Genomic DNA, 26,421 nt, shown 5'->3' with positions numbered 1-26,421 from the left:
AGACATGCTGCGCCGGAGGTTCCCTAACCCGATACTTCAGCGCAGCTTTTTCCACACCAACAGCAATTCTCGTCGCTGGTTTAAACGTGCGCACGACTCTGCGATGCAAGCTGCAAAAAAGTGCCCCGTGAGTCATTAGCGGTTTTAACGCTCTCGCTTCGTCAATGACGTCGTCATGTTTACATCGAAGCGAAAATTACACGCCAGGCATACTTCACTATATAAGGGAATGAGCAAAGTCGTGGTGTCTTCTTGGAACTTCTGCTGTAGTTTTTAGTTTCGCAAGATTTCACGCGCAGTGTCGGCAGAATTAAATCACTCGTCTTCTACGCTTCACGTCTTCCGCAAGCTTCATTTGCTCTGCAGTCTCTGAAGGCACTAAAATATCCCCCCCCCCTATTCGCGAAAAGCCACATACCGCATTTAATCGTAAAAGACCCTCTCGTGTACAATCCGCCCTCGTGCGTAATATCGACACCCCGCTTCCTTTCCAGGTCAAAAATTTGAAGAACGAGACTTTTACCAATATTACCTACTACAATACATACATCCGCAGAACCATCACATCTTGGAGCATGCTCCGTAGGAAGCTCCGAGTAAGTTGCGGGCACAGGAATCACGAACGAAGATACACTTGTTCATTGGTGCTCAACCTACAATAAGTACGCATGTAGTGTGTAGACAGCATGATTACTGCAGTATATATATATATATATATATATATATATATATATATATATATATATATATATATATATATATATATATATATATATATATATATATATATATATATATATTATATAATGACTCCAGGTGAATTTCCGCCGTCACCGTTGCCGCAGTGTACCGTATAAACTCGAAGTGCGATACGATCCTAGCGGGCCCCCCGTGCCGTATATGCCGTGGATGTGAAAGAAAGCGTGCCAGGGTAAGCCTACAAGAGTGGTGCATTGATGCGCGCAGTCTTGCCGCGCCTGTAATGTTGAAGGCCACGTGATCAAGCACGCTCCAGGGAGGAGAGCGAGTGTCTCCTCCTCGATCCCGGCCGTGGAGGCGCAGGGCTGTCCGCGCGGCTGAGCGCATACGCGGCCCGTGCGCCGTATCAAGGACGCAATGTGCGGCGCGCGCAAAGACTAGGGGCGAACTGGCTCGTGGCTTCTCGCGCGCTGTGTTCTCGCGCGCCTAGTGTTGGAGGTGACGTAATCTCAAGTTTCCGAGACGCGTTTAAGTGAGAGGCGTTCCTCGCTGCCGGTGCTTTTTATCCCGTCAGCGCTGTGAAAGTGAGTGTTCACGTACATCGATTGAGATCTGCTCATGTTTGCCTGTGTGAGCGTGGCACCATGCTTGTTAAGTTACAGGCACGTATCAAGGATTTTTTCGGGGGGGGGGGGGGGGGGAGAGCGAAGCGGCGCTCCTCCCTTGGATACGGGCCTGCTAAGTTAATTAGTATTCGAGTGTTTACTACAATTTAGACAGCCTATAAAACTACGAACCTCGCTTCATGTAAACTAATTTGCTATCACTGTTAATGCCTTGCTCTTAGGGCGAAACAGCAATTTTTTTTTCTGCACACTATTCAGGACGTCGTCCGCGGTTTTAGTGGGTAGTCACAAACCGGACTCGCAACCGCACCCTGCTGAAAATTCTAAAAATAAGTGCGCGTCTTACTCGTCTAAATACGGCATCGTAGCGCAAGACATTAAGCAACGCAACACTTTAACGGATGCGTAGGACAAGAAAAAAACTGAACGAACCCGTCCCAATCCCTTCCCTGTTCGCAGTTTTCATTTACAAGATTGAATTTCCTTGGGGCTTTTTCTTTTCCCTCAGGCCGGCCTAAAACTTAATGAACGATTGCAGCATCGCTTCAGACACGTCTTCGCCTTGAAGACACATGAATAATTCACACGCCTCTGTGTCGAGCATAAGACGACGCTGTTGTTACCAAGCGAAGCCTCGCAGCCTAAGTACATGTACCGCAACTGCGTTGCCGAAAGTCTAGCGGGTGAGACTTTTGGCAGCAGCGATGTCTCAACACGCGCGGCTGACGCTAACGAGCACGAATTGGCACGAACGCTTCGACCTTCGCGGGGGCCACCCTTGTTTTGGGACCTCATTAGCGAGCCTGACGGCGTCGCATAAAACTCGATGGTACTTCGCCAAATCACGCTCTTCTCGATCGCACCCGTGAACGCGCGGGTTTTAAAGAAAACTGCCACGCGATGCGCTCAGAGGTCTCAAGCAGCTCAATCCCAGTTGATGCCCACGTGCAGATGCGACGAAGCATTTCTCCCATTGCCTGAGATCCCTCTGCATCGCGCTGCTAGGAGGCATCCTCCTCTCCTATATTAATGCGCATTTAGCGGCTTTATACATTCGAGTGCATCATTTCTAAAAGCTGGTCCATTGTCAGGGACAATTGCTTTGACCTGCTTGGCCATATCTCTGTTCCACAACTTGATGGCGCTCTTGGAACCTACTCCTCCTGCCCTGCATGCCGCTGAGACTGTGCTCCATTCTATGGCCAATATAGAAGATTGTGTAGTTTGCACCCCTTTCTATATTTTTGTTCTTTTGTGAAGCAAGGTATACAGTCGAGAAGGGCTTTTCTGAGTGTTTTGCGATGACCACTGAGTTGTCACGGGATCTGAAGATCGCTTTGCAGATTTTCAATGGATGGCACATTACCACATTCTGAAATATCATGTTTATTCGTACTCCAGTGAAATCTGTGCTTTATCTTCCAGTAGGTCATGCAGAATCCGTCATGGACAGAGGTTTCCGGTATTTTTTGTTTTTGTTTTCTGTACTCGTGTCAGGCACGTGGAGCCATGTATCTTTGAAAACCAACTCTTCCGTGCCGTACCACAACATATAGGTGGCATACTTGTCGTTGTATTGGTCCTGAATTAACACTCTTGACAAGGCGCCTCCATCTGCTAAGCTGTGCCGATGTGCCGAGAGATCTAAGGCTTTCGCCTTAGATCTCTCGGCGCATCGTAATGGAATGCCAAGATAGCCTCCCAGTGAGACCCGCAGGGAGTGTCGATGTTTCAGAAGCGCTGGGATCCAAAGAATATTCGACCAATTGAAAGAAGATTTAAGGATTAACTGGTCACCAGTCGACATAATTAAGAGACGATTACAGTAGTGATGGAAAAACAGGAAACAGATTTATATAAGCGCAGTCATTGCAAACGTAGGTAATGCTACAATATAGTGATAGTGGCTTCAAATACGAAAACAAACATTGATATCAGATAGGCAAAAGGCTAGATAGGGATATATGCGCGTAATACAATCAGATTAATTCAAGCAGGCTGGATGGCTATTGCCCCCACCGTTGCAAACACTTATTTCCACTAGAGGGAGCGATGTTAGTGGAAGTCAGTGGTTGCAAAGTGAGTCCCAATATACATCACCAACTTCATCATCATCATGTGTGTCTGAGTCTGTTCCGCTTCCGTCACTAGCCCTCCGTGATTGGTCACGATTTTTCGGGCCGCGCCCATTTCCGCCGCAATGTCATTAAGGCGGAAAGCCTGCCAGGTTGTCAATATGAAACGTGTTTCCAATGCCACGGGAGACGAATACGACCATGAACTGCCTCCAGCATCCGCCTGATTGCTTGCTCCTCATTCCGTGGTGCTACCCACTGCGGAGGATTTTCCGTGATGACGACGCTTAAAGGGAGAAAAGGTAAGATGCAAATTCCTCAAACAACTAGAAAAAGAAACTAACTTGAGAAACGAGGTACATATCTTTGTCGCGCGTGTTTTCTGCACCTTTGGCGCTATAACTGGGTTCGATAATGCCTGTGTGTCACGCGCGGCGTCAGGAAACTGCAGAAATCCGACACGGCGAAGATGGCGTGCGTGCACTGATTACGCATGCTTGCGTCGAACAAAAGCGACAACGGCTCGTAACAGCCGGAGATTGTCCCGTCATGACCGCGTTCCGGTGCGGCTGCCCGCTGATTGCTTTGGTACTTGCTGTTTGGAGCCGCCGGCGAAAACAAATTTTCGCCCGAGGACAAGTTTTATGTTCCGAATGTTCAAGTTGAATGCCATTTTTCGCCTACCAGGTAAATTTGCGTTCGATGTTCGAGCGATGGAGTGGCTAAGAAACTGGAGAGGCGTAGTACAAGCGACAGTGATGACTGGACCGAATGACCTCATTCGGCCTTCTGCAAGTACGTGAGTTCGTGCACCGTTTTCTTGCTCACAATTTTGCTTAGCTCTAACTGTCACTTGTCTTAATTATTCGTCAGCTACGGTCTCGTTATTTTTTCAACGTCCTGGCGTTGTTTATCTTGCCTTCACCGGCTGCTCGCCTCCGCAAGCTGTAGAATGGTTCGTGAAATACGATGCGTTGCCTTGCTTTCCCTGATTTGTGCCATAAGTATAGGCCTTGAAAGTCTTAGTCTTTGATAACCGGTCATGGGTTCCATCCGAGCCGTGGTGGCCAGGTGGCATGTGAGAACGCTTGTGGGCCGCACATTGGGTGCACGTTAAAAAACCACAGGCTGTCCAATTTATCCAAAGACACTCCCCTCCCCCTCCCTACGGCGTGCTTCGTAACCGTATTGTGGTTATGGCTGCGAAACCCCAATATTTATTTGTTTCGCAACTTTAAAGTTGTATTCCACAGAATTTCATTTAGCTAAACGCCGCTTGCACTGCGTACGTCAGTGTTTAGGTTGCAATGCTTGCCGTTCATTTAGCCGCCACTTGTATTTGTCGGCTGCACAGCATGGCCCATGAGTTTATACGTGAATTACCTTGCTTTGCCCACTTTGCCTCAACGCGGTTCTTAATAAGCTTTAAACTACTCTCGCCTTTTTTCTTGCCTTGCCCGTAATTTTCTTTATAACCCAAGCCGCCGCGTAGTGAGCTTTCATCAAATAAATTTGTGTCAGTTATCATACATTGCTTAAATCTTCGTGATTTGCGCTGCCTAATTACAATATAGTCGTAAATCCTTGCGTATTGCAATATATTGCCTTAAGGGCCGCACCACAAACTTGGGCGCGACCATTTACTGGTACATGGACCACGTCTGCGCATTGATATCTTCGCGCATTACCGACGCCGTAAACGTAACTGTCTTTTCCACGGTTGTGTAAACGCAGTTGATAATCTTTTAGCGGGAAAATTGTCGACGCCTCACGGTTTTTGTCATCACGCTTTCCGGCCGCACTGTGCTTAGTAGGCAACAGCCACACGCGAGGCTTTATGCACTTCATGCGTCTATCGACGCACCCCCGCTCTTCAAAAGGTACGTAGCTATTCGATGGCAACCTTCCGTTCACATGCCGCGTGAAAATTTTAAGTTTTATGGCGAGGCTGTTAGCCTCTGGTTGGTCGGGATATACCGCGGCGCGTCCTCGCGGAAGAGAAATACTTTCATCGATTGAAGCTAAAAGTGCATGCACGCTTTGGTGTCACGCATACAACCTACGGAACAGCATTGGTTTCAATAAAGAACAAGCACAAAACAAGCATCCAAACAACATATTGACAAGACACTCCTGATCACAATGCCAAGAACGTAGCACTCCCCGCGTACGTCTCGCGGTAAAAATTGCTGCTGCGAAAGCTGCCGTGTCGAAGGCAGCTTGCGACTTAGGGAGTGACGTCACTATCCTTTAATGTATAAAAGAACCAGCCTAGCAACTCATTTCATTGTTATTGCAGCACCGCTATGGGTAGGCAACGCATCGTTAGGACTCCCGAAAAGCGGGAAAAAGAAAGGAAAAGAAAATTGAAATGACTTGTTGGAAACAAAGTTCTGATTCTGATTCAATACGGCCAGCGGCGGCGTGCTGCCAAGAGAGAGAGAGAGAGAGAGAGAATGAAGAGGAAAGGCAGGGAGGTTAACCAGATATGAGTCTCCGGTTTTCTACCCTACACTGGGGATAGGGGGATAGGGGATAGAAAGATGACAGAGAGGAAAACGCAAAAAAAAAACGCACGCGCACACATGGAGACACACGCACAAAAGGCGTTCCAGTTAAAGTCGTTCACACAGGCCGGTAGATCGCAAGAAGCGCAAAAGCGCTTGCACGGCCTTCTTCTGTGACGGTAGGTCCTTTCGATGTTGCAGAATTCTTTTTTCGGATAGCGGTTGGTCGTCCAGTTGGTCAAGTTCGTGGCTAAGGCATGCCCTCTGTGGACTGTACTGCGGGCAGGCGCACAAAATATGGCCAATTGATTCTTCATGGCCGCAGTGGTCACAGGTTGGGGTGTCGGTCATCCCTATGCGGAAGGCATAGGCTTTAGTAAAGGCAACGCCCAACCAAAGTCGATATAAAAGTGTGGCGTCTCTACGGCGAAGCTGTGATGGCGCTCGAAGACTTAATGTTGGATCAAGTGAGTACAGTCGCGGATTTCTTAAATGTGGCTCATTCCATTGCGACGCGGTGCACTGCCGAGCAAGTAGGCGGAGCTTCCGTGCCGCGTCAGTTCTAGAAAGAGGAATTGGGACGTGGCGCTCCTAAATTAGCATTACTACCATTACTGTAAAGCAATAAAGCATTACATACCCCCTCAGCAATTGTAGTGGCAGTTTTCAACAGCTTCGCTGGACATCCAATTTCGCAATGCCGGGATGGAGAGTCCATTCTTTTTCTTCCTTGCGAAGCATTCTTTGCGTCATTCTTAGCACTTCGCAGCAGAAGGGTACCTAGGTAGATTCTTGTCCCTCCTCTAATCAAAAGCAAATGTATGACCGATGGTGGAATCGAACCTCTACCGTCGAGTACAGTCTCCCGGTGCTCTAACTATTACGCCAGGATCTATTTTGCAGTGAAGCTATACATAGTTAACCTCCGGCACTGCATGGTCGATGTCCGTGCGTCTTCGCACGCGTCGCGTCGACACGAAAAAATGTTAGTCTTCAGTTTCTCGCGAATGCCCGGTAACTCTCAATATAATGCAGGCAACGTGCAAAAGATTAAACTGAAACTGACCGCTAAGACGGCTCTGTCATTACGTCGAGCTTCGTTTACTTGTCATAATTAGTTCACAGTGAAGTTGCAAACGTTACAGAATTCCCGTCTTCTTTCAATACATGGCCGTCTACGGAGGGAGTAAAGTTACAGAAAAGTGCTGTAACTCTTGTTTTATCGAAACTTTATCCCGAAACAAATTATGTGACAATTAGCCGCCAATTCGGCTCTAATATTATGCCGAGTTTCGTCTACGTTTCGCAATTACGCAGTTGACAGTGAAGTTATAAATATTACCGAATTCCATTCTACCAAGCGGCGGTACTTGCACACGTCACTACTTTATAAAAGAATAATAATAAATCGTTCCACCTTCAAAATATGTGTTCATTGTCTGCGTCAATGAATAGTAATAATGATGACGATGATACCTATATATGCATTGATGCGTCGACTGAGGTAAAATACAGCGCAGCTTCACTGCTCGTCCTTCTTCAGAGAAGGGCTGATGAATATTTTGTTTTCCTTTCCTAATTGCCTTCACTCAATTTACGCAGATATAAATTATGCGATAATACCAGCATAGCAAGGCCCGAGTCGGTCAACAATCGACTCTGGCAACGTACAGGTACGCCAGAAAGTTAGCGAAACGCGCGAAACATATCTACGTGCGCTAGCGGCGGCAGCGCGCAATGCAAAGCATGCGCGAAAGAAATGTGCGGCGACCGTGCAATCCGCTTTTGACCAATTCCTCGTCGACGGCTCTGGTGATTGAGCATTCGTTCCAATGGTCGGCGCTAGAGGTGGTTCTTTCGCTCACAGCAACCCTTTATCGACGGTAACGGCTCTAAAAGGAGCGTTTCCTTTTCTTTTTGTACATTTGAGTAAAAGGTATTAATGAGCCGCCCGTAGTCGAAGCAGTGGCGACTACGGCGCTCAGGGATGACTGATACGTTGCACCGCTACCATGGCGCTCCCGGCGAAGGAGGGAGATGGTTCGTCTCCGTGAAGGGCTATCGTCCCACGCCTCGAGAAACAAAGCTCTGGCTTCGGCGCGCGCACGAAGCATGGCATTTTCGAGTGTTGCAATAGATAATATAGATTATCTTTGCAAATTTTGTGGAAATACGTATATTATTCATGCTGGCAGAAAGGCTATTTTACACGACGTTACTTTGGCGGCTCGAGTACAGTGCTTCTTATAGTTAATGTGCCATCTGAGAAGCATTAGGACAATACGATAACCTTGAATGTTCTCGGTACACTGCGCATCTGAAAAAAAAAAAACAGACGACGCGCAGGGAATTTCGAATGCCATAACTATTAAAGAGACGAAAGCTTTGTTTCAACTTTCAAACCAGTTTCAAAAGAGCCTCGGGTGACACCTGGTACCTGAAGTCTGAAGGGTTCCGTGCGTTTTGGATTACTTCAATTCAAAAATGAAAACTAAACACGAAAAAAATAGGCACAGTTTACTCGTACTCTTTGTACCGCAAACATTGCACGGTCGTGCTTGAGCAGTTATATATTGAAAAAAGTAGATTTCGTAGGGATTAGACGAAAAAGGGACTGGCAGAAAAGAACATTTTTCAATGGTTTCTTTTTTCCGGAGGACACTAAATATCGGTAGATTTCGAAGCTTTATCACATTCATTAAAGATTATTTTTTTAAATTAGAGCTACTCGTAAATCAGTCGCTGTGGCAACACTGCGCCTAATGCTAACTATAGCTTGTTTCGGATTCGGCTTCGCAGCTACCCGCCCTCCATTCATGCCAGACGGCATGAATAATGAGCGAATAACTATAATGAGCGAATAACTATAACAAATAATGAGCGCGGCGCCTTTCGTCAGAACTATAACGGTGGCCGTCCACTCAGGCCGTTGTCCCCAATCCACCTCTGAAGAACGTTGTGCGCGAGAACAGTTAAGTACATTGGGTGAGTTGCCGCAAAACGAACGATCGACAGAGATGCATACCCTCGACCCTCGAGGAGGTACAGCAGACCTGAAGAAGACGACAGCGATGAAGAGCCACCTCGAATAGTACGCGCTCTCGTATGAGAAAGAAAAAGAAACGCGTATAAGGGCGCAACCGGTGAGGTACACCCACCAATGCTGGTATAGAGAACGAGAAGGAGGTGGAGAAGAACAACACATTTCGCTGGTGCCATTTATAGTTTTGATCGGTTTATTTACCTTCTTCGACTACTTGTTTCATTTATTTTTTATTTATTAGCGCATTGGCCACTGGTCTCGGTCGTTCATAGCCTATCCCCCAGAGTGGTTTTGTGACCTTATAGAATGAATTGTCGTCGTCATCTACATGCAGTCCTAACGCCAGACCATCATTATTATTTTTATAATAATAATTGTCTATAAATAAATACCCGGTTTTCTTGTGATTATTTTTTTCTATCCAACCACAAAACGTCTACTTTTAAACTCCAATGTTCAAATTGTTAACTCCCTTACTATTATTTTTATGCACCTAATTGAACCACCTGATTCATGGCCAATCCCCCACTGTGGGTATGTGCCACGGCCGCACAGGACAACAACAACGACCTGCAACAGACGTTCGGTGAGCCGTCCACCTCGTTATTTGCTCGTCGACAGCGCATTTACTGCATCTTAATGCACCGACTTCAGTAGTGAACCTTTTCGCTTTTGTGGAGTCATTGTCCTTTGTCCGTAAGCTAACGCGCGCAGCTGTTTGTTAACTGTGCAGCTTTTAAATGTTGCGTGCCATTACTGCTTTTCGTATTGTCGAAATGTAATTTCGCACCTGCTTTAACAAATGTTGTAGATCTCCTGCAATGTGCCGAGTTACGGACTCGATTGCAGAACGCCCTCCTTTAAGTTATGCAAACCTGCTCTACGCCCCGAGGCACGCAGGCCGTTATATTGGCGCTGTGGAACAGTGCGCAACGCAGCGCGTCCTAAAACCGGGGTGGTGCAGTGTTCCCTGCAAACTCCCAAGTCGCACGTGCTGTTGCACGAGAGCGTCAAGCCACCTGAATGCTTAAACGCTGTTAAAGGAATTTCAGTAAAACTTCATTTGGGCCTAGTTGGTGCACAATGCCCAGTGTGGTACAGTGGTATACAGTGGCCCAGTGGTACAGCGCCAGTGTGTGTCGTATCTTCCTTTTGTGGTTCGTCTTAGGTGTTTGCGCTGTAAGTTTAAGTTCAGCATTGAACGCTGTGGTGGAGCGTTCGGAGAGCACGGGCATCCTCTCCAGCTGGCCACCCTCTCACCCTGTGACGGCAGCGCGTGGGAAAGAAGGTTCACAGTCGCATTCCGCGCCGGCGTTCGCGCCCTCTTGATAGAATGCACGCACGGCGAATCGGCTTGTAAGCATCGACCTTCACCCCGCGACGCGTCGTGCAAACGTGGTGGTGGGACGGTGTCGGAACCAGCCATCGCGTCAGCGCTGACTTTGCTGCGGTAGGGAATTATCCCTACCGCGGCGAAGTCACAGGTTATCCGTTCCACGGCTTTGCGAAGTCACGGGTTATCCCTTCCTACCCACGGTTTATCCCTTCCGCGACTTTGCCACACTTGCCGCAGGGTTCCTTTTCTGGGTGCCTCCACTGTTTCCATTGCTGCGAGGAAGGAAACACAGCATGCCGATGAACTGCGTCCCGGTGCGTTGCGCCGAAAGGCGCAAGAAAGGAGGCTTAAGGTGTCACAGGATTCCTGTTGACGCACAACTGAGCGGGTGGCCGCGGTAGAACGCGATGACTTGTTGACACCGTCTTATTTTATGCGCGAAGCGTCACAGCTGTAATCTTCTGCGGTATTTTGAGATGAGCGCAATGTACTTTCTGCAAGAAAGATGTTTGGCATCGTTATAGTATCTCATTACACTCCCGGCCACGGCGGCCGCATTTCGATGGGGGCGAAATGCAAAAAAGAAAAAACACCCATATACTTAGATTTAGGTGCTCGTCAAAGAACCCCAGGTGGTCGAAATTTCCGGAGACCTCCACTACGGCGTGCCTCATAATCAGAAAGTGGTTTTGGAACGTAAAACCCCATAATTTAAATCATCTCATTACAACTTTCTACCGCGCTTTGCGACACTAATATATTAGCCTTAAATATAAAAAGGAGCAGGTGCACCTCAACGCAGGTTACGTTAGCGGTGTCGATGGCCTAGCAGACTTTCATATGCGCAGAAAGCAGCACGGTAACATATTCATTCAGTGCAGTGCAACCCTCTTAAAGGAGTAATTGCGTTCGGGAAATTCCACGCATCGCGTTGGTCATTTAATCGTGAATGAAAGCACTACTCTGACGATGGTTTCTCTATTGGAGCAGGACATACACACTCTATCATTTCGCGTCCGCACAGGCGTCAGACTTGTAGTCCTAACAGCATCCAACCACTTTCCAACGAGATCCGAGAAAATGCAGTGTCGGATCGGATGGCAGAAGTGTGACCTGCTCCCTGGGTATCGTTGTACATCGGCCGGAGCGATCGGATGGTCGCAGTCAACAGCGCTGATTGCGACCTTACTTGTCAGTTTTTGCACTGCTGAAAAATAGCAACACAGAAAACACTGGAAAAGCGTGGGGTTTCTAACAGGTGAGTTTTTTTACAGGGATGCAACAGGCTATACAATCATTGCAAAGGAAAGGATGTGGGTCACGTGTATGATAATTGTCTCGCATTCAAGAACAATTGATAAAATCAATCTCGCCGCTAGATAACAAAACCGAATGTTGACTTTCTGTTGTCGAATGTCCCATTTCCAAACGTCCACTTTTCGTTGCGAGTTTTAGTGCTGCTGAAAAATTGTTTCCGCAGATCTCGCCCACTTTTCTATTCTTCTAGCTTACTTGCATGAATCTATCCCCTTCGAGAGATTGAGAAGTGTTGTTACCCTTTATATTTAAACGAACTAACATTCAACAATTTCGAACTGTGGATTTTATAATCGAACACTAACCGAATAGCGATGACTACATTACTCCTATTCGAAGATTCAGATGTCTGCACACCGCTAGTAATTATTATTCTACACTAGTACGTTCTCAAATGACTACTCGCTTCTGTTAGAGGGTAGCTCTTAAGCACCTATCCTGCATCGAGCGTCGGCGGACCTCGGGTGTCCCTCCTAACCGGGCGAACGAGTGCAGCGAGACGTGGAAGACGGCGAGAGCGAGGGAAGCGGGGGAGGGTAGCACGGGAAAGGATGAGGAGGAAAGCGCAGAGCTGCACGAGGCGTGCCCAACGGCGGCGACCAGCAGACATGCGGCACGCACTACGGAAGCAGTGCTGGCGTGGGCTTCGGACCCACTACGCTGCCGACGCCAGGGAACGCCCGCTACGCGTTCCCATGTTGACGCTTCCTTTCGGAACGATGAGCAACGCAGCCGGTGGAAATGCTTCGTCTACCGCTGCTGCTAAACGAGCTGCCCGATCGTAGACATAGCGCCGCCGCCCAGAGGACCCCGTCGTTCAAAATCAAGTTCAAATCAAGCCACAATATACCGCGAATTCAAAACACCTAAACAGCTGCGCAAAATTCACGTTAGGGGGTATCGTAATCGTCGGTAAATTTTATCGTCTTGTATTTAGTAGCCTAACGGGGTAGTTAAGAGAAATTATTTGAGCTGCGTTAGTAAGTTACCCTTCTACAATACCAGGAAAGCCTCTCTTGTGCTCAGAGGATGATTGGTATGCCATAAAGGGCGCAAACCAGTGCGGACGCAATCACGCCAGTTTCGGCAACAGCTCACTGTGAGGTTATGATTTTGATGATATCTGTTCAGGCTTAGTAAAATATTCATCAGGAAAGACGAACGGAATGCCCGAAAGGGAAAATTTTCATATAGCCAATTGTAGCACGAAGCTACAAAGAAAACTTGCGTAGGTTTCTCTGCAAGCTTCGCAGTTGAAGAATTCGTCCCCGTTCGCGTATTTAACCCTAGACCAACTCGTTTTCGAGGTGGTCGTTCCAGGACCTGAGCCAACCAGAAGGCTTGCGGATTGCTGTACGAGGCGCACTTTCATTTCATTTCATTTATTGACTCACTCTCAAGGCTGTAACATTACATTGAGTGGCGGTTACAAGCGCACATACATAAAAAACAGCAAAGTGTGCATGATATAGGTTACTATCAAACGAAACAAGCTTGCATAAAATAATCACGAACAATCTTGAAGGCATCATCATCGATTATGGAGTCGATGGAGAGTTGGAGATGGTTCATGTGCGTGCTAGCTTTTCGAACATAAGAATAAAATTTTACCTTCCTGTGACTGTTCGGCACATCGACCTTGAAATGTTGGTGACTGTGATATGACATGCACAGTGCAGGCAAAAAGAAAGTGATCCAGGCTTGGGTTAAGGAGGAATTTTATGAAAAAGACAGACCTGAGATTTTGCAGCGCAGTGAAAGGTTAGACAGGTTAAAGTTTGCCTTCATTTGACTAACGCTAGCTGTGCGAAAATAGTTCCATAATATGAAGTGACTAGCGCAATTTTCATAGCTTCCGGATTTAGAATGAGCGTGCTGGTCTCAAACGGATGACGCATACTCAAGTTCGGATTATAGTAGTGTTTATATAACAAGTTTAAGATTATAGCGGGCGCAAGGGAGAAATTTTGTCGATAGTAGCAAAGAGCACGGTTAGTGTTACTGATTACATAAACAATGAGTCTGCCAAGAAAAATAGTGAGAACTGTACACACCGAAGAATCGGCAAGTGTTGACTTGCGTAAAACTAGCAACACTTACAGCTCGATCAACAGCCCGAAGCAAATGGACATTTAATATGGCAAATCAGTTCTGCGGCAGTCTCGAAGGTAGAGGAAAGTTTATGAAAGGAAATATTGGCGTCCGTTACGATTGTAGCACGAAGCTACGAAGGAAACCTGGGTGGGCTTGTAGCTTTGTTCAGCAATCGAATGGATGGCAACTTTCATATTCATGAACCCTCCATCACCATGCGGTCTTCTGAAGAACTAATTTGCCATGAACTATATTAAATTCTAGGCGATGGCGTGGAGCGGGGTGGAGCACGGCGCTTCTAATCTGAAGGTCGTCATTTCTGGGACCTCCTCCAGTCCACTACCTTTTCAGGCTTGAAGTGACGCCTGACGGTGGCGAAAAAGGTGAGGCGAGCCAGTGGGGCTATACTAACGCTTCTGGGCTATACTGCGCCATGTGAAACCAAATTGGGAAAGCCCATTAAACTTTCACAAGGACGCTCTCTCACCACGACAGGAATTGGCCTTCCTGGTGCAGTCTTTCGCCACTTGCAATTAACCCAAAGCCCTCAGTCTCCAGCGGGTGCGGAGCACCTGACCAGGGTGGCGGTCAGACCTGCGACGCGGCATAGGGTGCAAGACATCTCTGGATCTGGACAGTCCGGCACTGGAAACTGAACCTGGCAATGTTTGACACGTGAACTCCGTCGACTGAGGCTAGCATAGCATGGCTCCTCGAGGAATTATCAGGCATTGCCTGGCATATAATTAACTTTAATGAGGTCAGAACTTGTGAAGGTTATACAGTGCTGTCTAAGGGCCACATATGCTGCTACAGAGGTCTTCCAGATATGAGAAAATACGTGGTAATATTTCTAATCTGTAGGACATAGCAGGACAACATTGATGAATTCTACAGCATTAATGAGTGGGGAAGCAGTCGTCGTATAATAAAGCTGAACAGAAGCTATAGAATTAAGGAATGTACAAGCCTACGCTCCAACCTCCACTCAAGATACGAAATATAAGTTTTGTGAAGATGTTGCATCTGTAGTCATGGGTGACTTCAATGCAAAAGTGGGGGAAAAGCAGACTGGGAAACAAGCAATTGGCAACTACGGCATCGATTTTAGGAACGCTAGAGGGCAGACACTCGTAGAATTCGCAGGAAGGAATTGAGTACCTTCTACAGGAATCGCAGTAGGAGGAAGTGGACCTGGGAAAGCCCTGATGAACCAAACATTGAAAAAGATTTCATTCTCTCTGCCAGTCCCGGAATAGTGAAGGATGTAGATGTGCTAGGTAGGATAAAATGCAGTGATCATAGGTTAGTGAGGTCTAGGAATAACCTCAATTTGAAGAACGAAAGATTAAACTTGGTGAGGAAGAAACAGGCCAACTTAGACGCAGTAAGCGTAAAAGCAGATGAATTCAGGCTGATGCTCGTAAACTTGGAGGTTAACAGAGAAGCTCAGAAACAAGTTAAGGACCGCACAAGGAGCCATGTAACAAAATGTTAGGCGTAACGTTAATAAAGTGCAAGAGACCAGTTTGTATCAGAGAAAAAAGGGAGATAGCCGATATTCCAGTTGACATTAAGAATAAAACTTGCGGCTGGGCAGGTCGTGTAATGAGTAAGGTAGACTACCGGTGGACCATTGGAGTTGCAAAATGGGTCCTAAGAGAATGGAAGCGCGAGGACGGCAGACGACTAGGTAAGGTGGCGAAGCGAGGAAATTTGTACCCGCAAGTTGGAATCAACTAGCACATGACAGGGGTAATTAGAGATCGCAGGGAGAGAGGCCTTCGTGCTGCAGTGGACATAATGATATTACGATGATGATGATATTGTATTCTGAAAGAGCCAAAGACGACTTTGCAAATTCCGAGACCTATTATAAGGGTAGAAAAGCCCAAATATGAAAAAATAAATACTTTGACATTCATGACGTTACAACGGCGTAGAGTTCCGGAAATTGAATTTTGACGTTAATCTTTTATTAAACAACATCCTGCGAAGTTCATAAAAAATAGTTTTTAATCAATCCTTTATCAATATAAATTGCTTTAGTGTTACTTGCTAGTGTCTCTTTAATGAAGATTTTTTTTCCTGAACATCCTCTGTCTGAATATGTCCGAAATATCCTCTGTACTCCACTTTCTCTTCATCTACCTCTGGTTCCAGTTCCCGGCTGGTCACAGCTTTTCCTCATTTCCGCTACCGGTGCGATGCTCCCGCGGCAACCCTTCTACCGTCCCTTGCGGCAGTTGCCACTTGCTCTACATCTGCTGACACATTTCCCGGGCATGCGCTTCTTGGGCACGAAGTACTCGGCAGAAAGCCCAAGTGAAGCCTCTTCGGCGGTTGTACTCATCTGCTTCGCTCCGGTCAAAGAGACCTCCTCTCTGGGTGATTCCAAGGCCGCCGTATTAATAAACGGCCAGTTTCACCACGGCGTACCATTAACGATGGTCAACATTTCGCCGCTTCTCAACCGCACCGTGGTGAACACATTTAGCGTTGGCAACAAGCTCATCCCAACGGCGGTGGAAGTGCGTGTCGTCGTAGCTGAGAGGGTAGCCGAGGACGAGATGCTGTGCTCGCTGGACGAGAGCGCACCGTACGCCATCAGACGGCAGGACTCGGCAGCGCTTGTGAAGGCCTGCTTCGCCGATGCCGACGAGACGATTGTGGATAATTTGCAGGTGGGTCTGCGTGAGCGTTGCGGCAACACTACGTCATTATTATTCAATGTGGCAAAGCTGCTAGCTCATTTTAAATCGTACTCGGTCACACGCTCGGCATGCTTCTGAAACTCAAATGATATTGCGCAGCAAAAAACGACACGGGCGTGCACGGACGACACAACAAGCGCAATGCTATTGCTATATGCAATGCTATGCCATATATAAATGATATTGCGCTTGGTGTGTCGTGCTCTCACATCCGTGTCGTATTTTGATGCGCAATATCATTTGAGTAATGGATTACCAACTTGCTCGGAGTGCTGCTCTCATGCTTCTGAAAGTAGCATGAAGCTACATAGAAACACCATACGGGTCTCTGGCTTACCTCGGTGCAGTTATCAAAACGGTTATTGTAATATTAGCAACTCTGGGATTATCGCTATAAACAGAGCAACTGCTTTGATTAATCTTCCGGTGTTCTTATTTTTAGTACATGTTGGTAAATATTACTTCGCCTCGCGTACATATCAGCTAAAGTAGTCTGGATATTCAGCTATACAAAGATTTACAGAGACATGCTTCAGAGCTATGAAAAACATGTCTCCTTAATATAGGTGTGCGAACAATAAATACCAGGGTTTCTATAGCGACATAGAAAGCTTAGAAAAGTCAGGAAAGTTTTGCGCATCTGAAAAAGGCAGAGAATTATAATGTAAATTTCGTTCAACACGACGAAAGTCGGGGAAGATTGCCAAGTAAACTGCTGAAGTAGCAAATTCATGTAGGGTGGTTACCCCGCAAAGCTTTTCGGCTCTTTGCGGCCCCGAAGTCAGCTTTGCTGCCCAATAATTTTACTGAATCGCATATCAAAAGGTTCGATTCGTTACGTACGCGCATCACTGGAAAAACGGCGTAATAATCCAAAGGCTTGCCTTGCTTTGAAGCATCTATTACATCGTGTGAAGCACATTGATAGCACCAGGGACAAACTTGACATGCCGTGTGCACTCCTACGACAAACTGAGCAGTTCTTATTGTGAAGCATACTTCTCCGAGTCAACCTAGTTCTTGTCGTGTATGCCGGCGCTTTCGTGGGCTGATACCGAAGATAGCGCAGTCCAAATATGTGCCATTGGGAATGCGCCACAGAATTTGTGCTGCTCTTCAACGAGCTTCTTGGACGTCAACCTGTAAATGGCCAATTGGTGTGTGTGTGTGTGTGTGCGTGTGCGTGTGCGTGTGCGTGTGCGTGTGTGTGTGTGTGTGTGTGTGTGTGTCCAGGGGCCGCTGGTTATTTGCCGCTCTTCAATGAACCTTTGTGACGTCAACTTTTGTCAGTGGAAATCACAACAACGCACCTACGTTGTGGCATCTGCGCGATGCTTCGCATTCTGTAGACGTGAACTCGAGTTCAGTCTGCGTTCAATTTTTTTTCCGGCTGAGCTTATGCCGCGTAGTGCCCCCATAGTGGCCAATAAACGCACACTGGTGCTGCGCCCAGCCTTCATTCGTGTAACAAATTTAGTGCTGTAGTCTGTCGCACACGGGATGCGAAAGCATTCGGAGAGAACGCAGACAGAGGAAATGGCTGTACGTAGCACGCAGCTAAAGCTGCACCAATGCACTTTGCTACACTACTAGAAGCATGTTGTAATAACATCTGTATTGCCAACTATATGACTGGAATATGGCATAAACCTAACCAGCGGTTACGAGAACATGTGCTTCGCAACTGACGCGGGAGTTGATCAAAAGTTCCCCATTTTTGAATAAATACCGCATGCGCCAAGAATCTATAATTTAAGCGTGAAGCGCGTAGTAGGAAAATGTGAGTCTAATAAATGCTACACCTTCTGCATTCCTGCAACGATTTCGTAATAAAATTGCGCGTGTATTGCAGTGAAGGTATGCCGCGTATCACCGATACTGGGCAAAGTGTAAAACAACTATGGAAAGGTTTCCTTGCTTAAAAATTGTGCTTCAATTAAACTTGCACTAACAAGTTATCAGGCGCATTATCATTGTTCTTTTTCTTTAGATTCATCACAACATTTTATTTACCACCGAACATACGGCGAAATTGCAATTTCTTTTATTCCAAGGTGATCTTTTCTGTGGTTTGTGTTCGCTGAATGGTGGAAAATTTTTGCCGATTATTCACGTTTAAAAAAGTTTCCAAACAGACGAGGCCAACCTCGGCGCTTCCTGCATGACGGGTGGCTGAGGTTCAACGTAGACGGCGCACTTTCTTGCAGTGCCGCTAGTTTCGCCCGCTGCTAAGGCGTAGGAAAAGTTCGCGCAGCTGCAGTGCTTGCGTAGCTCGGAAGGGGCTCGGCTGACTTCAGCAGTACGCGAATACCGTGAGTGCCGCGGCCTGTGGGCTACGCAATGGCCCAGGAAGTGAGAGGAGATCAATGCGTGGCCGAGCGGCACCGAATAGTTGGGGAAATACGGCAACGCTCGTGACGACGTATTGCGAATTTGTGCGTAACCTAAATGCGCAGAACCTTTATTTCTGTGACCGTGCCGTACGCTTCTATCGTAAATGTGAAAACAGCGGCACAGTAGTCTTTTGTCTTCTCCTCACAAGCGGACTGAAGTACGCACGCTTGCGCGTTCTCACGTGACTCCAGTTCGGTTATCTACGTGCGGCAACACAACGCGGCTACAGGATATCAGAGAGCCAGATGGAACGCTAGTGGCGCGGTCTTGCAATGTACAATCAACCAGAGCGCATTAGGCTGTTGCACTCGCAAACTATGTGCAACTTAGCTGGTGGCGTAAAGGCGTCGGCAGCGACAAAAGCGTGATTGTATAAAGGCTCTTTCAAATTGAGAAGCAGAAAACAATAACGTTTTTGACACTTCGCGTATGAACAAACCACCGTAAGATGCCGCTACCACTGCTGTTGCTGCGTTTGCCTCTGTCTATACTTGCGTATATGTCTACGGTGTTCTTGTACTTCGTAAGCTCGTAAACTGCAATACGTACGCGGACAGGCTAAGACTACTGCTGGCGTCGTCTCTTGTGGCGCAGTTGTCCCTGGTCTGCCCGCTAGCCAAGAGGAAGATTCGGGTCCCATGCCGTGGTGCCCGCTGCCGGCACGTGCAGTGCTTCGATGCCTACGCCTACCTGGCCCTCAATGAAGGCACACTGTATCCGTCCTGGAGCTGCCCCGTCTGCAACGACCAGGTCCACCTCGAGGACATGCGCGTGGACCTGTTCACGCTGGACGTGCTGCGCGAGGTTGGCGAACGGTGCGGCGCCATGATCCTTCAACCCGACGGCAGCTGGGTGCCGGTGACAGACTACGGCGACCATAGCTTCATCACGATTGAAGACAGCCTCGTCGAGGAGACCAAAGGGACGCTAAGCGATATATCCCTCATTGACTTGACGCTCGATTCGGACTAGGGCCACAGACTGACGCTGGTTTGGTTATCTGATCGACCAGTACGTGTCAGATGTTGGCATGATTTCGTCTTCTGCTCATGGGTCAGCCGGCAAGAAAACGAACCGATGTGCCAGGAGTGGAAATGAAGGCGCCTCCATTTTCGCAAATAATTTTGACTTGTTTAGCTGCGCCACCTGTCTGTAAGTGGCTATGAAAATTACAAGCGGTCGAAGAAACCGCGCAAAATTATGCAGCTTCGTGAACGGACGCGACACAAGCTGGAACCAGCAACTATCTCCTTTCATCAGCAATATTACCTGCGCTTAGAATGTTTTACATAATGTATACGATCTTGTACTTTTAGTGTATTTAAGTTTTTATCAAACTGTATTTTTATATAACGGGAAAATATATCCGTGCTCTAAAACCAGACGATTCCCTCCATCAGTCTTTATGGGCTCCTGATTTACTTCAGATTATCTGGCAACCCGACTAAGTTTTTCTTACTTTTTTTTTTGTAAAATTTTGTTACTGTTCAGGATTAACAATTTCAGGCACTTCAGAGCCAGATGGTATGACCGCAATTTTCCTTCTCCACGGTTTCCTCTCCATCGCCAACAGTTTCCATTACGAGTCCTGGGAGCTTTCTTTACGCTCTGCCAGTAATAGCACAAGCCAACCCAGCATGGTACTCTTAAACGAAACACCAAACCAATATTTTAGCAGACATAAAACCTCAGTTTCGATTCAACGCTTGCGTAGTTTTTTTTGCCGCTGAGTGCGTACAAAACCGCAGCAACTCTCCCCATGAAGTTTAAATGCTAATTGTGTTCCCTTTACAAGTGAATTATTTTTCGCATCCAAAAACGGATGACAGAGTGGTTATAAGCATGCGTGGACTCGTATAAGCAGCCTACACGGTTGTAAATGAAGGCGGCGTTGAGTTACGTTCAAATCACTTCGTAGCCTCAGTCGCGTCTTGCTCCAAAAAGCAAAAAAAAAAGCCGTATAACTAGCTTTTACAGTCTAGTGGGATGTAAAAGGAGGGTAGGGGTGTTGCCGACACCGCAGAATGCACCACACTGAGCCTTACTTTCTGGCGCGAGGCTGTTGCTCCGATGCATTTTTTTTTTGCTTTGCAAGAAACACGCACTTAATTGCAGAGCGTTATTGCGGCCACATATCTTCATGTGCATAACAGAAGGGCTGCGCACTAAGATCACAACGACACTACGATCACTACGACACAACGACAGCCGTCAGCGGGCAAAAAAAGAAAGCACTGCCACTAACTTGTAAACGTGACAAAATGGGCTACATATAACGTTTCCACTACTTTAGAATCTAAAGAAAAATTACGGGAGATAAAACACATCCATCGTGAGTCGAACCACCCCCCCCCCCCCCCCTTATTACGTGGGGTGCGTAGATGGTATCACTACACCAGTCCAACGGAAGACAGCGCCTTTCTGACTGGCGTTACGAAGCATTGCAAATGACATTCTGCTTCCTTCGCAACGTTTTTTTTTTTCTGTTCTCCAGATCTCCGCTTGCTAGGATATCTTTCTGCTATCCTTCTGGGCTAATTATATGTAGAAAACTTGCCTCTCTGACAATAGCGGAATCGGCGGCTACCGCCGAAAGCGCCTTTCTTTTCAAAACTGCGGGTGACCGCTGGTTTCCCCAAGGAGGTCAGTGTATACGCATCGACGTGCAGCGCTCGCGTCTTCTACAGCGTGCAGTCGCTGGCGATCACTCCTTGCACGCGCCTACAGTGCAAGACGAGCGTAATTCAGCGCTGGTACCATTCACGTTCCTGCCGGCAAAGAAGAGATGGTGGTGGTGGTAAAACTTTATTCCCCACAGCAGGGGTCCTGAAGGACACTCGGCTAGGCGCCAGGTGTCGAGGGCAGCTCCCACGTCGGCACAGAGAGCCCGAAGCTCTCTGTGTATACAGTTGTGAAGTTCGAGTCTTTGAGAGCTACTGTTATTGCTGCGTGTTCAGCTATACCTCTGGCTTCTTTGTATAAAGCGTTAGTCAGTTGGGCGTTCGCCCGTGTCCGTCGATTACTGCTACCGAGTAGGCGTGCTTTCCCGGTATGTACGCTGCATCCATTAAAGCTGTCTGGTCGTAGCATTCGTAGAAGAGATCTATGCTCGTATTTTTCATGTGAGAACCCCTCCGCGTCCCATAGGCTGTCACACTGAAATAGCTGCAGCGAACGATCTGCATTCTTAGGCGGAAGTGGCCCATTGATTTGAAGAAAGTGAAGATTTATAACATTTGTGAACTTATTTTTAGGAGCACGCAAATTAACATGCATACGTATGCTATTGAATCGAAGCTTAATGCAGCGGCATGTTTCAAGCATTCCCGATGACCATCGTGGGTAGCCAGTAGGATAGCTCTCCCGACTGACGTCACGCGCATCCGTTACGCAGCGGACGAAGTGGCGGCTGAAAACTCACGGGAGCGGCGTCGCTTCGATCGGTAGCGATGCGCGTTTTTAATGTCTTATAATAAGTTACACGCTTTACGCGAAGTGCTTAAATGTGTCCATCAATGATCGGAAGGACCCACCCTAACGACTGAGTACGTTTGTGCAAAATAGTCAAAATTATTTCAGGGTCCCTCTAAAGGGATACTAACGATTAAATTGTGGTGCGCTGTAATACTAATCTAAGCAGCTACAATGCCGAAAAAAAAACATTATTAGTGTGGAAGGAGGCTAGGCTGAGCTGCAAAGACTCAAGAGTGAAGTACAGGTGGCACGGCGACCTTCACCTTGCCGCACCAACTCCTCGCGAGGTCAGGCATTTCGATGGCGATTTCTGGGTCCTACTTGACTTTTACTGGTAAAGATGGACAACTCCTTATTCTAAAGGAGTCAAGGGCTGAACTTGGCAAGTTTCTGTAGCCTATCCTGAGCCACAACTGCTCGAATACGAAAAAGAAATATACACTTTTAAATCTATGACGTCTCACTGACTTAGTGGTGCTGGCGCTTCGGCGCGAAATTCAAATATTGAGAGGTTGGCTTTCATTTTCTTTTATAATAATCAACGTATTGCTGATAAATTAACGTGAATTGAGTTTTTAACGAATCCTTCATTGATCTAAACTGATTTACTGATTGGCGTAAATCTCCCGTACTTCGAATGAAACCCCCCGTGGTTGCTTAGTAGCTATTGTCGGGCTGTTAAGCAAGAGGTCGGAGGATAGAATCCCGCCTAGGGCGGCCGCATTTCGATGGAGGCGGATTGCGAAAACGCCGGTGTACTTAGATTCAGCAGCACGTTAAAGAAGTGCAGGCGGTCCAAATTTCTGGACACTCCCCCCCCCCCCCCCCCCCGCCCCTACGGCGTCCTTCATAATCAGCGCAAAAGCGTTACGTTTTGGGCGAGTTGGTTGTATATGGTTCTCATTAGACTTTCCCGCGCACGAAGACAGGACATCCTGTCTTTGTGCGCGCAAATGCTTAATAACAATCATAATCAGTTCGTGATTTTGGCGCTTGAAACCGCATAGCTTGATAATTTACTTTTAACCTTTAATGAGAGTGTGATTTAAATGAAAACATTAAACGTACAATAAAATTTCGATAAAGCATATGGTTGGTCTCGTACTTGGCAGGATTGATCGCTGTCGTTAAGTTAGAGACCAACACCTGGCAGCCTGTTGCCCCAACACAGCAGAAGGAAGCAGCCTCAATTCAACGATGGTTCTCCCATCGTCGGCATGCACCACATCAGAGCAGCGATTGGTGATGCGTTTGTGAGTGACGGATTTGTGAAACCTGTTGAAATTCAACACGGGTTGAAAAAGCACAGTACGGTAATTCGTGTGTTTTCGTGCTGAAGGTTTACGAGTCGAATAAAAAGCTCAAAAACAGAGCAATTCGTGGGGAGGACGCCTCGTGACTGGGCTACGCATGCTGAGTGTAGTGACCGTCGAAAACACTGCGCAGAACAGTCATTAGAAAATGTTATGGAAATGGCACGGCACCGAAACGGGTTAACATTGCAACGTTACGCGTAATGAGGACTAACAGTGACCTTGAGCAAATCTAAGTCACCTCCACCCGGCAATCACGACTAAACGACGAGGACGTCTGAATTCAGGTGCATTGCTACACCGTTAAAACGGCATGCCCCAACACTGTTGTTTCAATGGTTACAACAATCCAAGATATTAACTTTGACCGCCTTACGCTCCGACCATATTTGCCCAACCTCGACCCCAGTGACCTTCGTGTGTTTTGAAGGCTGAAATAAGTATTTCTAAAGAAATGCAAATTGTGGCGCACAAGTGTTTACAGTGAAAACCATATGAGGATCGCGAGGAATTGACGCCCTTCCAACGCACCGGAGTACCTGCATTGTATGCCGACAGAAGTTGGTCCAAAAAAATTATACTTCGATAAATGTTCACCACTTCCTCAATTTGCCTCATAATAGATGGCGTTTTCCTTTCAGTGGCCCTCGTGTAAATATGCGCCAACTTCGCCTTTAATGTATTCTGTTTAGAGTTTAAATAAAGCTGCGCTTCATTAAATAGAGTGCACTATATTAATATCGGCGCACTGCCTGCGTACGCAACAGCATTTAAGCTTCAGTTTGTTTCGATGAGGAACTCGATGACCGCGCAGAGCCGAAAGTGCACCTCGCGGCAGTGTCCTCGTTTGCAGCATCGCTGAACCTCTGGCGCCCCTGCGTGTCGCTAATCCCGCCGCCAGGGGGTGACGTGCCCACGGGCGCCGGACACGCATTAGTGACGCGTGGAAGACAGCGTAGAGAGTCGGATTAGTGACCTGGGCGGATTAGCGAAAAGAGTTTTTGCTATTCATAATTCAAAAGCGAGCGAAGTGGTGTCCGGGCGCGCCCTGATCGACACGTTTTCGTCCATAAGAAGCGACACTGGCGTTCGAGGCATGTAGAAGATCCGAACCGAAGGGGTTTAGTGTCAAACATTACCTCGGGAGCTTCTATCTAAACACATTAGAATCAAGAATCCTTTCTGAACGGCATCTACTGAACTAATTTTGATTAAACCTTCAGTAAACATTGACGTCTGCACGCAATAAAACTGCTTGTTAGTCAGCGTCGTGTTTGTGTCATCTCGTCTTGGTCCTGTCATTGTACTGTTATACTTTATGTTCCGAAATGTACCAAGCGTTACTATTTAACATGCTTCTGCGATAACGATTGAGTGTGGTGCATTTAAAGTAGAGATTGTATTACTGCAACCATTGAAGGCAGAATTGCATTTCTTTTTATTTGCGCCGTCCTGCAACTAAATTTCGGGAATCGACTTTATTTTTTTAGAAATGTAAGATGTGTGTATCCAACGCACATGTTGGAATCTGTGTGAGCCGACGCTTTCTTGAAGCGGTTAATTAAATGCTACAAATCTAAATGTGGTGCGGTCAATTGTATTTTTGAAAATAAGTGGGGATATTCAATATTTTTATTGCAAATTTAGTTAACTTCGCTATTTGATTCGTATTACATTTGGGAAATATCTAATATTGTAAAACAATACTTTCTTCTAATATCTTAAGTAGTGACAACAGTTGTTGCGATGTACTGGAAGAAAAACCAGTGCCAGTGCCAGTGCCAGGCCTTCAGATTGGTTATGTTGCGTCAGAACCGTGGTCATACGTTGCACAGACGCTGCTGGAGCCCAATTCACAAAGCCCATAGCTTGTCAAAATGAAGAAAGCTCGCTCAGACTCATTCACAGAATATACTACTTGCTCGTGGCTGAGTATGACTGAGACTCACAAATTCAATTCAGCCTAGCTCACTCGGACCAAGACTCATCACAGTTCTACTCAGCCTGGATCACTCTGTCTCAGACCCACCAAATTTTTACTTAGCCGGGCTAAGATTCAGCCTTAAGAGGAAGCTTTAGCTGGGGCCCAACTCCGACGCGGCCTATTCAAATACATGTAAAACGCGAAAATGTTTTTATGAGATAACTCCCGGACCGATTTTGATCAAATTTGTTGCATTTGAAAGAGAAATTTAAATTCTAGTGACTATTGGAAGCGGAATTTCGATTTAGGGCTTGAATTTTCTTAAAACGATTTTCAAATATGTGACCGTTCTAAAAAAATAGAAGCACGAAGTTTACAAATTCATAGATCTGCATCAAAAACTGATATCGTGGTTCTGTAAACTGCATCCATTAGACCATTCAAAGCGGAAAAATTGAATGTGTCACTTTACATCTTACGTGAATTTGTTACGTCGGTTACAACGGTTTTGCAAAAGTTGTAATTCCCTATGACTAAAGTTTTTTATATTCATGTGTAACATATCAATCTTGTCCGCTTTAGATGTAGTATTAGATGAAATTCACAGAATTGTATTGTCATTTTTAGTGTTTGAGTTACAGAGTTGTAAACTTGACAGTCTCGTTTTTTGAAAATGTTCAATTTTTGCCAATCTTTAATAAAAAATTGACGATCTAACTCAAAAATTCGAAACCAACAGTCACTAGATTTAAAGGTTGTCTTTTAAGTGCAACAAACTTCGTCAAATTTGGTGCAGTGGTTGCCGAGAAAAACAAATTCTCCTTTTACATGTATTTAGATAGGAGCACTCGAGCTAAAGCGTCCTCTTAAGAGTTGGTATAAGTCTGTGTTAGTCTGAGTGAGTG

The 26,421-nt window shown here is 46.6% G+C and overlaps 1 protein-coding gene across 1 annotated transcript; it reads left to right on the top strand.

Annotated features, from left to right (window-relative positions):
• Window positions 1–16,144: 16,144 nt before the first annotated feature.
• On the top strand, window positions 16,145–20,069 carry LOC142590824 (E3 SUMO-protein ligase PIAS4-A-like). Its single transcript, XM_075703227.1, has 2 exons — window positions 16,145–16,381; window positions 19,400–20,069. The coding sequence occupies exons 1-2, from the start codon at window positions 16,145–16,147 to the stop codon at window positions 19,775–19,777; spliced, it is 615 nt and encodes a 204-aa protein (XP_075559342.1). The 3' UTR covers window positions 19,778–20,069.
• The last annotated feature ends 6,352 nt before the right edge of the window (window positions 20,070–26,421 follow it).

Source organism: Dermacentor variabilis, chromosome 8 (assembly GCF_050947875.1).
Source record: "Dermacentor variabilis isolate Ectoservices chromosome 8, ASM5094787v1, whole genome shotgun sequence".
NCBI classification, from domain to species: Eukaryota; Metazoa; Arthropoda; class Arachnida; order Ixodida; family Ixodidae; genus Dermacentor; species Dermacentor variabilis.
Note: the sequence above shows the minus strand (reverse complement) of the source record. Positions and strands in the feature narration are given on the sequence as shown.